The following is a 16,030-nucleotide window of genomic DNA, read 5'->3' as shown; positions in this document are numbered from 1 at the left end:
GACACTTTGTAGTACTGATACACCCAACCCTCATGTCCAGTGACAGTACAGTTTAGGAAAGAAATTAGGATTGTCTTGACAAATCTGATGATGGAATTTTTACATTATGACACTATTTTTTGCTTCGGCTCATCCATGAGGCTGTGCGACACGAACTTTGCAGACTTTACTTTTCTTTTCTTTAAATCATCATGCAAATTTTGGCATCACTGCCTGTATTCCTTTGTTAACATCATTTAACAGATGTCCCAGCACCAGTCCTTAAGGGGCTTCACTTCTAACACTAGTCCAATCTAGGCGCCTCCGTAGCCAGGTGGGAAGGAGCAGCAGTGCATAGCACATGCTTCTTGATTAGACCGGGGTTCGAGCCCATCACCACCAAATACGGAGGATGCGGAAAGGTCAGGGAATGACCACCGCATATTCCCGGAGCAATGTGGCCTTAGTTGCTAATGCTCCTAAAAACCAAATAACAACAACAATTAGTCCAATCTGAAGAGTAACCATCGATCAAACTGCTTCCTGCCCTGTAGATATCTAAGAATCTAATTCCTGATACCAACATGTTCAGTTTATATAGTAAACTTTGTGTGGAACAGAGTTAAATACTTTACTGAAGTCCAGATAAATCATGTAAAAATTATTTCCTACATCCAACTTTTGAGTGACTCAAAATTAGCTAACCAAATTAATTAAACAAGATTTTTCCTCTACAGAACCAACCCATGTTTCCTTCAGAATGCCATTTCTATTGTGATGCATTTTCAATCATCACTTTCAAGATTTTCCCTACTAGCAGTAGGGAAAATCATGGAAGTGATGATTAGAAATGCTACTACTACTAGTTACAATAATAGTAGTAGTAGTAGAACAGTATTGGGTTGTATGTGTGCACTTGAGTCTAACTACTTAAAATAAAGTGCACATATAGCCCACTTCCAAATGTACCAGTTTTTGTAGTTTCTACAAAACCAAGCCATGTTTCCTTTAGAATGTCATTTCTATCGTGATGCATTTTTAATCATTTCTTCCACGATTTTCCATACTAGTAGTAGGAAGTGGAAACATGGAAGTGGTGATTAAAAATGCTACTTCTACTATTATTACTACTACCACCACTACTGGTTGATTGTACGCTTAAGTTGAGTGTGCACTTAAGTCTGACTACTTAGAATAAAGTGCACATATATCACACTTCCAAAAGTCCGTTTCTGCAGGTTGATGCAGATTTGCTCTGACACTAGCCAGACCTTCACTGAATATTGGCAGAATCTCACATCATTCTCAAACAACCAGTATCCTTGTACTGAGTCATAGGTCAAAATTATAACAAGAAATGAACATTATATAAAATGATGAAAGTACTAAAAAAGCTTTCATAGCCAATACAAATGAACATATCATACTCTGCCTTTAGTAGTAATGAATGAATGAATGAACCATTTCAGCATAACAAAACATATTTGAGTTACTGCTGGCAGTTTCAGTATATGCTAATGTTGTACATTTGTGAACGTTTGTTCAAAACAAAATTACCATGAATTGTTGGAAGTTAAGATGATGATTGCTAGCGTAATAAGGTAGATGCTCACACCTCCCTCATCTCTGGATGGCAAATGAGAAAAGACAGAAAATAGAAAGTGGATATAAGAGATTGAGAGAGAAAGAGGAGGTGGACCATTTAGTGCATTCCACTCATCTTAAAATAAAACACTAGCACTCTAAGTCCATTTCCTGTAGGATAATGTAATATATCCTTTTGGTTGAGGTGAACTAGCAAACATCTAAGCCAGTATCTCACCTAACCACATATGCCACTAACATCTGATGTCACGAATGTTAAAATTGGACAGTTAACAACAGGAAAAAGTGAAGGTATTATGCACATTAGTTATCATCGCCATGGACCAAAAGCAGATATTGGACCTTGAATGGCTCAGCCAGTGCACACTGCTGACAGCACTGTTGCAAGCTGGTAAGTGTTTTATTAAGAGTCTTTAGCCCTTTGAAACAGGTGCAGCATTATCTAACAGCTGTGAACTGCCCAAATATTAAAGTCTTCTGAAGAATCATAAGACTTTGCCCTCCTCCTTTCACCCACCAGTTATTTAACCTCATGAACATTTATGAAATAAGATTGAATGGATTGTATGTGTCATCCACTGCTGGCTACTGTGGCACACTTGTGGGATAGGCAAATCTCCAAATGTGTTGTGTGTTCTGAAATCCGTGCTTCAATGTGTTCAAGCAGTTGAAGAGTCCAAACACCTTATTAGGTGGGTGTCCATTTTTCAGTGGTCACTCAGTGTGTGATAATGCAAAGCAAATGGATAATTCTTATCTATATAATTATATAATTTCTCTTACTTTTGATATTGGGATTTACAATTGTTTATAAATGCTGTCCTTTTATTTTAGGACTTGCAACTGCCAAAGTAACAGATATTAATGCTGCTGTGAAAAAAGTAAGAAATTTTTTAATTGGTTTGTGCATCTCAACTTTATCTTATGTATAGGAAGATACTCACTCTTTGTTCATTAAAAACAGGTTTATTTAATGCATTCAAATTAGTAAACTAAAAGTAACATAAAAAAGCAATTTTTTCTGAATATGTAGAATACAAAACTGCTATAAGAAATAAATTTGTAGGAGGTGGAGGAGAAGATTTGTTCTTTGACAGTGTAGTGGATTTGCTATTTTATCACCAATTTAGACAGTTTTTGGCTCAAATCACCTTGGTCATGGAGAAATTCTTAAAGGCATCTTCTGTCGTGACTGTAGTTAGTCAATCTCATGGTGGGAGTAGAAGTTTTCAGCCCACACAACATGCAAATATAACAAACTTTCAGAATTCCATTGTAAATTTATAGCAAGAATTCAAGTGTAAAAAATTGTTTCCTGTGATAACGGTATTTGGGCACATATATATACCTATGTGTACTAACTATTAAATGATTTTCTACTGTTTATACTGGCGCCTCTGTAGCCAGGTGGGAAGGAGCAGCAGTGCGTAGCACACGCTTCTTGATTAGACCGGGGTTCTAGCCTGTCACCACCAAATACGGAAGATGCGGAAAGGTCAGGGAATGACCACTGCATTTCCTGGAGCCATATGGCCTTAGTTGCTAATGCTCCTAAAAACCAAACAAAACAAACAAACAAACTGTTTATACTATACCTTCTGCCCAAGCATCAGAAAAAATTTCAGATTTTGAAACTTTGTAAAAATTAAAATTTTGTGCATAAATGCTTTGAAATATTAATTTGTTCTTAATTTGACTATCTTTCCCAACACTAATAAAATTGTTAAAAATTTAATCAGAATTTAAGGTAAAAGTTAAAAAATAAATAAATAATTAAAATAAAAAATAAAGCCTGTTTTTATTTATTTTTGATGCAACAATAATATCTTCTATATTTATTTATGCATCACTTTAATTTTATCAACTTGTAGATCTGAATTATGGAGAAATTCTTCAATTTTTGATTTTGTAAACACAAATCAGACAACTAAGGTCAGCAAGTGCAGCTACTTCCTGGTCCTGATTTTTGAGACTATTTTTGTAATTCCCTCTATCATAAATTATATGTCCTCAATTGGTTTGAAACAGAGAGGGGATGGCAACATGTACTGGAAAACTTTCAAGACAATTGATATATTAACCAAGGGGTTACTAACCTTTTTTACTTGCTAACTCCTTTAAAAAACACACTTTTTTTTCTTCATCCAAAAAATATGTACATTTCAGTGGATGGATTATTAAGAACAATCTGTTAATAATAGTTATTATTTATTTAAAAAATGTAAAATAATTATGATACATAGGTAAGTAACAATCAAATCAGTTCTTGATTACTTACCAATTACTTTAGCAACAGAAAATACAGTAAAAATTATTATTTGATATATTACTGCCATTTTAGTTTGGCAGAAATCACAGCCCATTACATATGTTTTAATCATTAGCATTAATTGTTAATGAAACAGTTGTGGCTGATGATTTGTGCTATTTGGTATCTGGGCTAAAATTACTTAATTTGATCCTTATCTCCTCACGTTCTGATATGTTCAGCCTATTTCTTGTTTTTCTCAGTAAATTATTAATATGGCTGAATCCAGCTTCAACTAAATAAGAAGAGGAAAGTTAAAGGCATAATAAAACAGGCCTACGTGCTCTGGATTCGTAATGCGAAAATTTATTTTTATTTTGTTACACAAGTAGTGGACAAGTAGTGGACAGTACACAAGTAGTGGTTGTGGACAAGTCCCACCATTACCTAAGGCGCACCTGGTTGGAATCGTTAAGTATAAAATGCTCGGATACCTCGTTGAACAGGAACAGTGGTTGTCAACTTAACCCCATCACAGAAGCAGTAATTCTGTCCATAGACAAACGCTGGCCACGTCACCACCATACGTCACAGCCACAAACATCAACAAACAATTAACCACGTGCCTCACGCACCATCCTGGCAGTGCATCTCTATTCCAACTGCCATTCAAAGTATTTTAATCTGATGAAGGCTGCCACCCAGCCGAAAGCTAATTCATTTATCGTAGTTTTAATGCTCTGTGTAACAAAATAAAAATAAATTTTCGCATGATGAATCCAGAGCACGTAGGCCTGTTTTATTATGTACGGACTATTCTTGGCCAACCAACATATGATATGGTCGTGAGACTCCAGAAAGATTTTATCTTCATAGCCCGTAGCAGGCAACACCTGAGGTTTGCACATAGATGCAAAGCTAACTGGATTATACCGAAAGGGTTTCGCTACATACAACCGTTTCCCAGTGAACGTATGGGACATGCCTGTCGGAACTTCGGCTTCAGAACTCTACGCATATGGATCGGCTGCCTCCATCGTGACATACAACGTGCTTCAGCGAGCAAAGCAGCCCTACTTGCCGACCTTAAGGCTCTGATTCCCGATCCTATTTACACCAAGGTAATCAATACTTTACGTTGCCAGGCCGTCAGAGAATCAGATCGTTATTGTGCCCGACAGAAACGTAAGTTCAATACTTTGATTAATGAATCCCGTCAATTTCGGCGCCAGCGTAATGCCCCTCTCACAAATTGCACGGATTTCGTATTGAACCTAAGCAGCAAGCAGTTATCTGCAGAACAAATAAACTTATTGACCCTTGGCATGACATTTGCCGTTCTTCCAAAGCACCCACCGATCACCGACATCGCCTTGGGTGTGGAAGCAAGCTTATCACGCCTCCCAGAAGATGTAGCCAACGCAATCCGCTTAAAGACTGCAGCAGTTCTACACCATGCTTGCCCCGTCTCTTCAAACCTCAGCCGTATACAGATTTCTACCCTCAAGGCACTGAAACGGGATTCGTCCATCGTCATTCTACCGGCGGACAAAGGCCGTCGTACAGTTGTAATGAACCACACTGATTACATGGCGAAAGCCTTACTGCTCTTACGAGACACTACCGTCTACAAACCCCTAACCATCAACCCCAACAAGGCTTTGGAACGATGGGAGTCAGAGGTGAATATCCTCATCAACACTTGGCTGAAGCAGGGGAAAATCACACAGTCAACCCGTAATCACCTCCGTGCCTCCGGGTGTCAGATCCCACGGTTTTACGGCCTGCCGAAAGTGCACAAAGAAGGCACACCACTAAGACCTATTGTATCCTGCTGTGGATCACCGACTTACGAGCTGTCTAAATTTGTCTCGAGACTTCTTTCTCCTCTAGTTGGCAAGACCACCTACACCATCTCCAACAGTGTTGAGTTCATAGAAAGGATCCGCACTATATCCATCTCGCAAGATCAAGTCATGGCATCGTTCGATGTCGTATCACTCTTTACCTCCATCCCAGTGGAACTTGCCATCTCTTGCGCAAAACAACTCTTGGATAATGATGGAACCCTTAGCGACAGAACTAAGCTGACGCCTGATGACATTTCTGCCGCCCTCAGACTGTGCTTAACAGGGGGTGCAATCATGTTTAATGGCTCAATCTACCAGCAGATACATGGCACAGCCATGGGTTCCCCTGTCAGCTCGGTCACAGCAAACATCGTGATGGAGGAGTTAGAGGGACGTGCGTTTACACACGCACCGGATCACATCGCCTTTTGGTGTCGCTATGTAGACGATGTGTTCGTAGTGATCCCTAGAGACTCAGGTCAGCGACTCCTAACCCACCTCAACTCACTGTCGCCCTTCATAAAATTCACGATTGAGCTGGAGTCGAACAACTCTATACCATACCTAGATACACTTGTCCGGCGCGAAGACACATGCTTGAAGACGACAGTTTATCGTAAGCCTATGTGTGCTTGCCAATTTACCAACTTCCAGTCAGCACACGCACGGGGCCACCTCCTCTCAACCGCCCGAACCTTGCTAACTCGCGCCTGGACACACTCCAGCTCTGCAGATGAAAGGCGCAAAGAGATCACCAGAGTCAAAGTAGACCTTACGAGGTGTGGCTACCCCATCGACGTCCTTAACAGGTGTGATCTACAAGCACGCGACAACGTGACGACCAACAGCAACACCAACAGTGATGAGTCATTCACGAGGGCATTCATCCCATACTACCCCAACCTGTCACAGCAGATCGGTAGAATCCTAAGATCGCATGGGATAAAGTGCATCCAACTCCCAGGCAAGAAACTGCGTTCTCTCCTTTCCAACATAAAAACACCTGTCCCCACCCTTCTACAGAGTGGTTTGGTCTATCGCATCTCTTGCCGTGACTGCACGAGCTGCTACTTTGGAGAGACTGGACGTCGACTCGAGAAATGCCTCTCAGAACATAAAAGGGCGATCCGTTTGGCGGATGTAGAACACTCAGCTATTGCCGAGCATGTCTGGACAACCCACCACGACATCGACCCACACCGCGATGTCGTGGTTGTGGACAAGTCCCACCATTACCTAAGGCGCACCTGGTTGGAATCGTTAAGTATAAAATGCTCGGATACCTCGTTGAACAGGAACAGTGGTTGTCAACTTAACCCCATCACAGAAGCAGTAATTCTGTCCATAGACAAACGCTGGCCACGTCACCACCATACGTCACAGCCACAAACATCAACAAACAATTAACCACGTGCCTCACGCACCATCCTGGCAGTGCATCTCTATTCCAACTGCCATTCAAAGTATTTTAATCTGATGAAGGCTGCCACCCAGCCGAAAGCTAATTCATTTATCGTAGTTTTAATGCTCTGTGTAACAAAATAAAAATAAATTTTCGCAAGTTAAAGGCAGTTTTGCTGTATTTTGTAATTTAAGATATTTATTTTGCATATCTTCATTTTATTCCAATATGAGGTGCACCCTTTAGTTTGGAATACAGATTGTGCCTCCAAGTCTTGTCATTTCAGTTAATTCTTATAAAATAAATTCGACTTGAGACACATCACACTCAGGCAGTTGTAGAATCCATTCTGGTACAATCATATCATGAAGATCTTAAAATAAAATGTTAGTCTTCTTTCAGTTTCTTCAAATGGAATATGTACAACAAAAATCATCATCTGAAATTGTATCGTTTTCCATAATTGACAGTTGTTACAAGTGAAAATCTCTTCAATTTAAAGTGAATATAAATAGGCCCATTTTGGATTGAAATCCAAGAATAATTGTCCAAACTTGAATTATATTCATATCTCTGCCTTGTAATCATGTTTAGATATATGTTGCTAACAGTTTATTTTAAGAAGAAATTCTATTACAGAATCAAAAAATTCAATCAAACATTGTAAACAATTTCCCTTTGATAGTCAATGTGCCTCTGCATGTAAAAGTAGTTGTTTATAGATATTCATTCAAGGGTTTGGCCTTTATTTCATTTATTCATTTAATACACACCTGCATAACATCATGGTGTTTTTCACTTATGTTTTTTTGCAACTAAAATGCTACCTCTGCAGAACATAATGTGCAGTTCTAACATCACGAATCTTTTTCTTCAAAAATGCTAAAAACTGTCTATCTTTGCCAACCATTGCTGGTGCTTCTGATGGAGCACCAGCAATGGTTGGCAAATATACAATATTATTTATAGGAATATTGCTTTCCTGTAAGTATTTTTTTGAAACACAAAAAACATTTCTCCTGTTGTTCATGTCTTAATTGTTCAGCAAAAAGAAATTCCTCTGTTATTGCCTTTTTCCTTGGGCTATAATAAAGTACATAAGCCATAAGGATGCTTAAAGTTTCAAATGTTCCCTCATCCAATTGAACAACAAATTTAGTTTGCAATTCAGAAACTTTTTTTTTTTTTTTTTTTTTTTTAAATTCCTTCAAGCATTTCATCAATGCGACATTGAACTGTATCATTATTCTGTGGAATGCCTTTTAATACTGGATTCAGATCCATTTTCATGGCAGCTTATAATTTCTCATGGTAGCAGCAATGATTGCTCCCCAACTGTGTGCAGTAACCCGCTTTGGCAATTAAGAATGCTATATTATTAGAGGCTTCCAGCCCTCCTTCAGCATTTCTAGAAACTGAAGGTTTCAAAAACAATTTTAAAAAAGTTGAACATGTTATAAATTTATCTTTAAGACATTTGAAATATTTAAAATCCTTGTCTTTTGCATCTTTCATCTTTGATAATTTCATAGCATCATTCTGAGAGGTTTTCTCACCTAAGTAGAGACATAATGTATTGATTCATTGCCAGGTGAAGGAATAAATCTCGGTGTTAAATAATCTTGCAAATATAGATGGCACTATATTTATTATTATATTATTACATGATTTTCCTGTTGACCTCTCCCCCCCCTCATTTTGAGCCCTTGGCTTGTATAAACCCCTCTTTCAAGAAGATTGACCCCGAGAAGATCAGTATCGACTCCATTGGGAGTCCCCCCATTAACTGGACATGTTCGAAATGACCTTCAAAATATAGATCTGTGTACATAATCTCCCAGAGCCCATACATGAAAAATATAGATTTATAGATGTATTCCTGAAAGGGTTAATCTACTTCACTAAGTATTGGTCCATGGTAGTGGTTCATTTACATCATTAGTAGTATTCTGAGAGGATCTTGAAAGAGATTGAGGGTTATCCCAAAAGTAATGCACACTTTGCTTGTGCTCCTCATTCCATATGCCTGTGCAACTGATATTTATAAGGATAAATTTGGAGTTTGACCTCAACGTAGTGTGCTTGAAACATAGCTCCTGCATTGAATTTTTGTGTACAGGCTTTTAAAAATGGATGGTGATATTGCTTCATGTCAGATTGCAGTTTCAGATAAAAATCTTTTATCAAAATTGAAACCTGGTCAAATGCCAACACAAATTTATGAATTGTTGCAGAAAACGTGTGGGGAGTCAACAGTACAGTAAACCCTCGATTTAACAGACCCTCGGTATAACGGATTTCAGATTTAACAGACCAGACAAATAATAATAATACAGTAATGTACATATTAATCTCGACCGTATTTATTTTTTTTTAGGTTATGCAAACAATTTTTTTAGGTTATAAAATTACCTACTTTTATTTTCATAATCAAATTCAGGAAATTGTTTTTTATTCTTTCTGAAAAGGTGTTCAAATAGCTGTTTTCCCAGATAACAGTAGGCAGTGACTTGCAAGCTGAACGTGACTTGGGACACTAAACTGCAGGTCTACCAACTCGCTTTGTTTTGGTCTCAGTCTGCGTCAAGCTGTTGTGTGCTCAGATTATATACAGAGTGTTTCTGTGATTTCTGAATTGTGACTTTATTTATTAAATAATTTTGCAATCGTTACAATTTAAAATGTCACCAAGTGATAGAGGAGTTAAAAGAAAGCGTGTGAACTTAAATGTGGCACAGAAATTAGAGCTAATTGGGAAATTAGAACAAGGAGTCTCAGTAGCGCATGTATGTGAAATTTATGGCGAAAAAAAAAACTTTCTGATATCCATAAATCAAAGGCCAAATTGCAACATTTTTCTTTAAAATACAGTGTTGATAACTCTAAATATGGTTCTACAGAGGGGAGTAAACACATGAAAGTTGTGCAAGATAAAAACTTATTATATTATTATTTATTATAATTTAATAATTTTATATTGTACAGTACTGTATATTGTATTAAAGCCTTTTTTTTTTTTTTACATTAAGAACAATGAAAAATGCCCCCCCCCCAGGTTATATTCGATTTAATGGACTTTTGGCATTAACGGACACCTCTACTCCCCTATTAGTCCATTAAACCGAGGGCTTAGCATGATTTGACATTGGTCTCATAGGTTTCATTAAGATGAGTTCGGTATTGAAAACAAATAATACTCAAGTAGACCGCAAACTTCTGTGAATAACACATTGGCAGTTATTCCCATCATTTTGGAGGAAAACAGACATACAACTTGTGAAAAAATACCAGTGGCAGCAGGTGATTTTTTCACAAGTTGTATGTCTGTCTTCCTCCAAATATTTTTCATCGGTTCACTGAATTTTAACTGAGGTTTTACAAAAACAAAAGCTGCTGCCTGATACATCCACAAATGAACTACAAGCAAAGTGCAAAGAAATTGCAATGTTGTCATTGATGAGACATGAACAGAACATAATATCCTTTGAATCTCAAGTGAGTCACAGTCACCATCCATCTTTGCCACGTCTTGTAGAGATCTGCCTAATAATGAGAAATCTGCATTAAATATTGCTGGCAGCAATCAAAATTGAATTAAGTGGTCATCTGGCATACAATTATGAGAGAATTATTGCTGCTAATCATATGCCACTTCTAAATAACTGGAGAGGAGACTACTATGCAGCATTTCTTCATTAGAAGCAGCCCTTGATGTTGAAAGCTGGTGTGCTCATAGCACACAATCTGTGCAGCTTGTTTTCACCAATTACAAGTGGGAAGCATTCCTCCCCCTCCTCCCATAGACCTGATATGAGAACCATTTTCTCATAATAGTTTTTTTCTGTTCCCAAATGATTAATCAGACTACCATGTATGGATGATTTGCATTACTCAATTCATGATAATAATGCATAATACATTACTACTATGCTTGGACTCAACAGTATCTATTCCTTCATGTCTCGCAGAGCTGTTATGGAATCGAGTATCCCTATACTTGTATGAGCAACCTGTCTTAAGATATGACCACTGTCTGAATAATATCCTGCCTCAGTTCCACTATAATCTTCCACCTTAAATTTTTTTAAAAGATGATTTGTTTTATTGTGCTTGCTTCGTTGACCAAAGATCTGGTCTCATGGGAAGAAATTGGCAACACACTTCCTTATACTCCTAGACAACTTGGCCTTGAGTGCCAGTTACTAGGCAATTTTTATAGTGCAGTCTAGATGGCATTTTTTCTTAGTGTGAGTACTGGCCATTATAACTTAAAGTTCTGCTTGCACATACTCTCATTTTCCTTCTTATTCACTTGGTTGCTGTTTGGCACCACTTCCTTCCTCCGTATGGTGAGGCAACCACTGTTCAATAAATTTTGTTCCAAAGTTGTGCACAGCAGTGTTTATTCATTAAAACTGTTTAGCATTGCCTGTATTTATTACTCACCTCACCTCACCATGCTAAAAAGTTACCAACTATAATTTTGAAATGGCTAATTTTAAAAGTATATTTTTATTGCTCGTGCAAATTTTATTTAATAGAAAAAATAAGACATAAATGGGGCTCATTTAAATATCTTGATTGGCTTATACCTTTGGAAGATTATCTTGTATACCTCTGGGGGCTTAACTGCTGCTATTCTGTACACAGGCTGCTAGTACTGCTACTAGCAGCCTGTTTTGTAGAAATAAGGTGGTGTTTTTTGACTGAAGGATTTCCTGTAGTTTTGGTATTTGTATGAGCAGAGTTCAAATTTTACCTGGAATTTTTTGATAATTACTACTTTTATTTTTATAATCAAATTCACGAAATTGTTTTTTATTCTTTCAATTCAACAATCCATATTCTCAAAAACAAGAATATGGAGTTATTTTTGTGCAGTCATTGTTTATTTCTTGATTCTTCGTTTTAACTGTACTTCCATGTATATGCTTAAGTCGTACTTCAAGATTGCATCTATAGAAGTTGGTAAGAAGGTGATGCAGCGCATAATCAACTTTTTGGTAGATAGCTAAAAACTGGCAGATATTGGCAGAAAACTTATAGTAGATTTAGGAATTATGTACTGTTGAAAATAGGTTTATGAGTGGTGCATTGCATTCAAGAACTGCAACAAGACAGTGAGCAATCTCCACCATGCTGAATGGTAATAAACATCAGTTAATCACATGAACATTAACCAAGTTAGGAAGCTTATTCTGGATGGTTGCTACCTTTTTTTTTTTTTTGTGAAATCTCACAAGAAGTAAACATCAGTGTCAGTATTGTAGAAACTACCATTTGTAAGCACCTTGTTTCCAAGAAGCGAGTGCAAGATGACTTCCACAGATGTGGAAATTCAATAGAAAGCATGAAGAAATGAGGAACATCACAGGGATTAGGTTTTTTTGACCAGATTGTTATATTTGATGAGACATGACACATCACAGCATATCTGAGAGTGGGCAAGCATGAATTCCCCACAAAAAAAAAAAAAAAAAAAACCAGAAATCCACTGGCAAGGTCATTGCTTGTCTTCTGAATTCCAGTGGTTTTAATTTATGCAGCTTTTTCAGAATATGGTATCAATAAATATCAGTATTTTTGCTATCTCTTAATAATGAGCCCTCACAGGTAGCATAGTTGGTATTATCACCATCCTTCCCATACCAGGTGGAAACGATTTGAGTTTGAATCCTATCAATGTTGCAAGGAATTTTTATAGATCTTTCTCACAAAGTGGCTGAGTTAGTTGGTCTCAGGCAAGGGTAACATAGTTTTTTCTTCAGTAAACTCTGGTTTTTGTACAGCAAACAACAAGTCAACCACAGACCACATGCAATTTTTTTTTTTTAGTCTATATTAGCCTAAGTTGCTGATGCACCTAACAGTAACAACAACAACTCTTAATAACAAAGGTGAAAGCAGTGGTGGGGTAAAATTATTCCAAAAAGTCAAAAAAAAAGTGATAATTCTCCATGATGCTTGTGCCCATACTGCCAATAATGCCATCACAGCGCAACACCTTGGGTTGGGAGATCCTAGACCACTCTTAAACTCTTTCAGTCCAGGTATGTCTCATTCAGATTTCACCTCTTTGGACTATTAATATATGATAGCGACATAGCATTTTAGGCATGTGTTTTCCACCAACTGCAAACCTTATTCTAAAGAATTCTATACTATAGGATATTAACATTCCCATGTTGATGTGATAAATGTGCACATGTAGGTGGCAAATATGTCAGGAGAATTGAAAGCTATCATTAGTTATTGAGGAACTTCTTCAGACCTGTTTGTTGCTTAGCATTCTTATCTATCAGTCAGACTACTACCTTGAAGTGGACAACTGAGTTAGTTGTCCACTGCAAGCACAGTAGTTCATGTTAGTGCCTAAGTGTAGTACCACACAGTTGGTACATTCCTATGGGTAGAAGTAACCCCAGAGGAACGTACCAACTGTGTGGTACTACATTTAGGGTGGTAGAAAATGAAAAAGACCTGGGAGTTATTGTGCAGTCAGATATGAAGTTTTCTGAGCATTGCAGACAGGCTGCAAGAGTACGTTATGGGGTTTTGTCAATGATATACAGGAATTTTGCTAGTAGGGAAAAAGGACGTGATTATCCCTTTGTATAAGGCAATGGTCAGGCCACGCCTTGGGTACTGCATGCATGTGTCTGGAGGCCTCATCTTAGGAGGGATGTAGATTTGCTTGAGCATGTACAGAGAATGGCAACAAGATTGGTGAGGGGAATGAATGGGATCCTCTTACCAAGAGAGGCTTAAGTTCTGCAAATTGCAGCGGCTGGAGACTAAGCACCTGCGAGGTGATCTCATTGAGGTGTATAAGGCCTTGAATGGGTTGAGCACGCTGAATTCTGTTGGGATTCTTCCACTTTCTCAGATAACGAACTTAAGGGGCATAAATTCAAATTGAGGAAAGACAGATGTAGAATAGATGTGCGGAAATTTGCCTTTAGCCAGTGGGTGGTTAATTGCTGGAGCAAACTTTCATCTGTCGTTGTGGAAGTTGATAGGTTAAATAAATTTAAGGAGGAACTGGACAAACTTTTAAAGGAATGGCTGTGTGATTTTTTTTTTTTTTTTATTTATTTATTTTTATTTTTGGCTGAGTCTACATAAGCTCATATGCTTGCTTTCTTGTATCAGATGCCTCTATGTAGATGTAGATCAGAGTTCAAATTCCGTGGCATGAGCTTATCAGGTCAAGGAATTTGTATTTCATATGATGGAGGAGGCAATCATAACCAGCATAACTTAGATTAGCAATTTACTATGAAAATCTACATTTTTTTCTTTTAATCATAAATAACATATATTATCCTCCATAACAGTATAGCAAGTTCACCACTTGACTCATTTGGAGAAATTTGTGTTTGATACCATTCAGAGAATGAAAGAATTTTTAAGTCTTTTCAATCTGAGCTGTGGTTAGCTGATCTCAGTCAGATGAAATAAGGCACCCCCCCCCCAAAAATGTTCCAGCATTTTCAATCCATGTTACTTGCAAATCAACCTTTAGACACTTATACAGACATAATACACAACAAACCATATGAACTACTGTTACATTATGATCAAAATTGGCATGCAAAGAAATCTTCAAAAAAAAAAAAGAAAAAGTTTCTTTTTTGTTACGAAGCTTTATCAGCGTAAAATATATATATATATTTTTTTCCCCAGTCTAAAAATAAAGCCGCCCAAAGATTGAAATATATTCAACGATATGAAGACCATACAGGTATTTTATCATTTATTTATATATATTTTTAGGGGTACTAACCACTAATTATTTGAATGCATTATGTTATATTGTATTATATTTTTAATTCAATTTGTACTAGTTTATTAGTATATGAAGTGTTCAAGAAACAGAAAATTCAACAGAATATTCACTTGTTTCAAAATAAGTGTCACCAAAGCTTATTATCCACTGTGAATAAGGACATGATAAACACACATTAAACAACTCTGAATTACATGCATACAGAAGTTAAATGTCATGAAATTCCAATTAGCAACAAAGTGGGGAGAAGATAGATGTACAATACTTCGATTATACAGAGCACTAGTAAGATATCGACTTAGCCGAGTGGTCAAGTGAAAGGGTGCATAAGTACACGTGTTTTGAGTGACCAGGGTTCAAACCCATGAATACGTTGCTGTTTCTTCTATTCTTTCTATCTTGTGAACTCCTCTTGACTGTGTGGTTGTCCCGGAGTATAAAGAGAAAATTTGTTCATTTTATCTTTTTATCTATTTATTGACTGATTATGGTGCACCAGTTTACAATACTATTATTATTATTATTATTATTATTAGCCATATGGTGCAAGGAAGCCTGAGGCTTATGCTGCACCAGCCAAAAAAAAATTTGAGTTACCCTGAGAAAGAGAGAGCAAGAGTCAGAAGTAGAAGGGAATCGCCAGAAAGAGAATGATGATGATATCCAGCTCAGGACCCTGGGTGTGCCAAGCCCATACCACCAAACCAAGTGCTAAATCCAGTATGGTGCACTCCGATTAGCTTTAGGACTATTTCACACCTCTCCGTTCTCTACATTAAAGCACATGAAAGAGACTAAACCTTTTTAATTTATTATGCTACCAAAATAAAGTCCATTCCCAGCCATCCAACATTGGAACTATTATTTTCACTGAGATATGGAAACATCTATCAAGTGCATCCAAAGGTCAATCAGGAATATGTTTGAAAGAAAGTGTTACTAAATAGATACCTCAGTTTGGACAATATTGCAAACTCGACTCTACAATTGATCCACCATAGGAAATAATTCAACCAGTATGTGGTTTCTACTTTGAACACTATGGAAAGACATCATTATTTAAATTTAACTTCCAGCAGTTGCATTCAGCAGACAAAGCCCAACGCATACCCTACACCTAGATTTATACTTAAGGCTCAAAAACAGACTAAAGTTGA

General features: G+C 37.3%; 1 protein-coding gene across 2 annotated transcripts in view; it reads left to right on the top strand.

The window, feature by feature from the left end:
• Positions 1–16,030, top strand: part of mRpS5 (mitochondrial ribosomal protein S5) — a 144,198-nt gene that overhangs the window by 75,485 nt on the left and 52,683 nt on the right. For both annotated transcript variants that reach the window (XM_090369581.1, XM_090369580.1), the window contains exons 7-8: positions 2,419–2,465; positions 14,771–14,828. In XM_090369581.1, the coding sequence (XP_090225707.1) occupies positions 2,419–2,465; positions 14,771–14,828 (105 nt within the window). The remainder of the gene's footprint in view (positions 1–2,418; positions 2,466–14,770; positions 14,829–16,030) is intronic.

The sequence above is a fragment of the Mastigoproctus giganteus genome, chromosome 3 (assembly GCF_048544385.1).
Source record: "Mastigoproctus giganteus isolate SK-2022 chromosome 3, ASM4854438v1, whole genome shotgun sequence".
NCBI lineage: Eukaryota > Metazoa > Arthropoda > Arachnida > Uropygi > Thelyphonidae > Mastigoproctus > Mastigoproctus giganteus.
The sequence above is the reverse complement of the archived record's forward strand: the minus strand, read 5'-3'. Positions and strand labels throughout refer to the sequence as shown.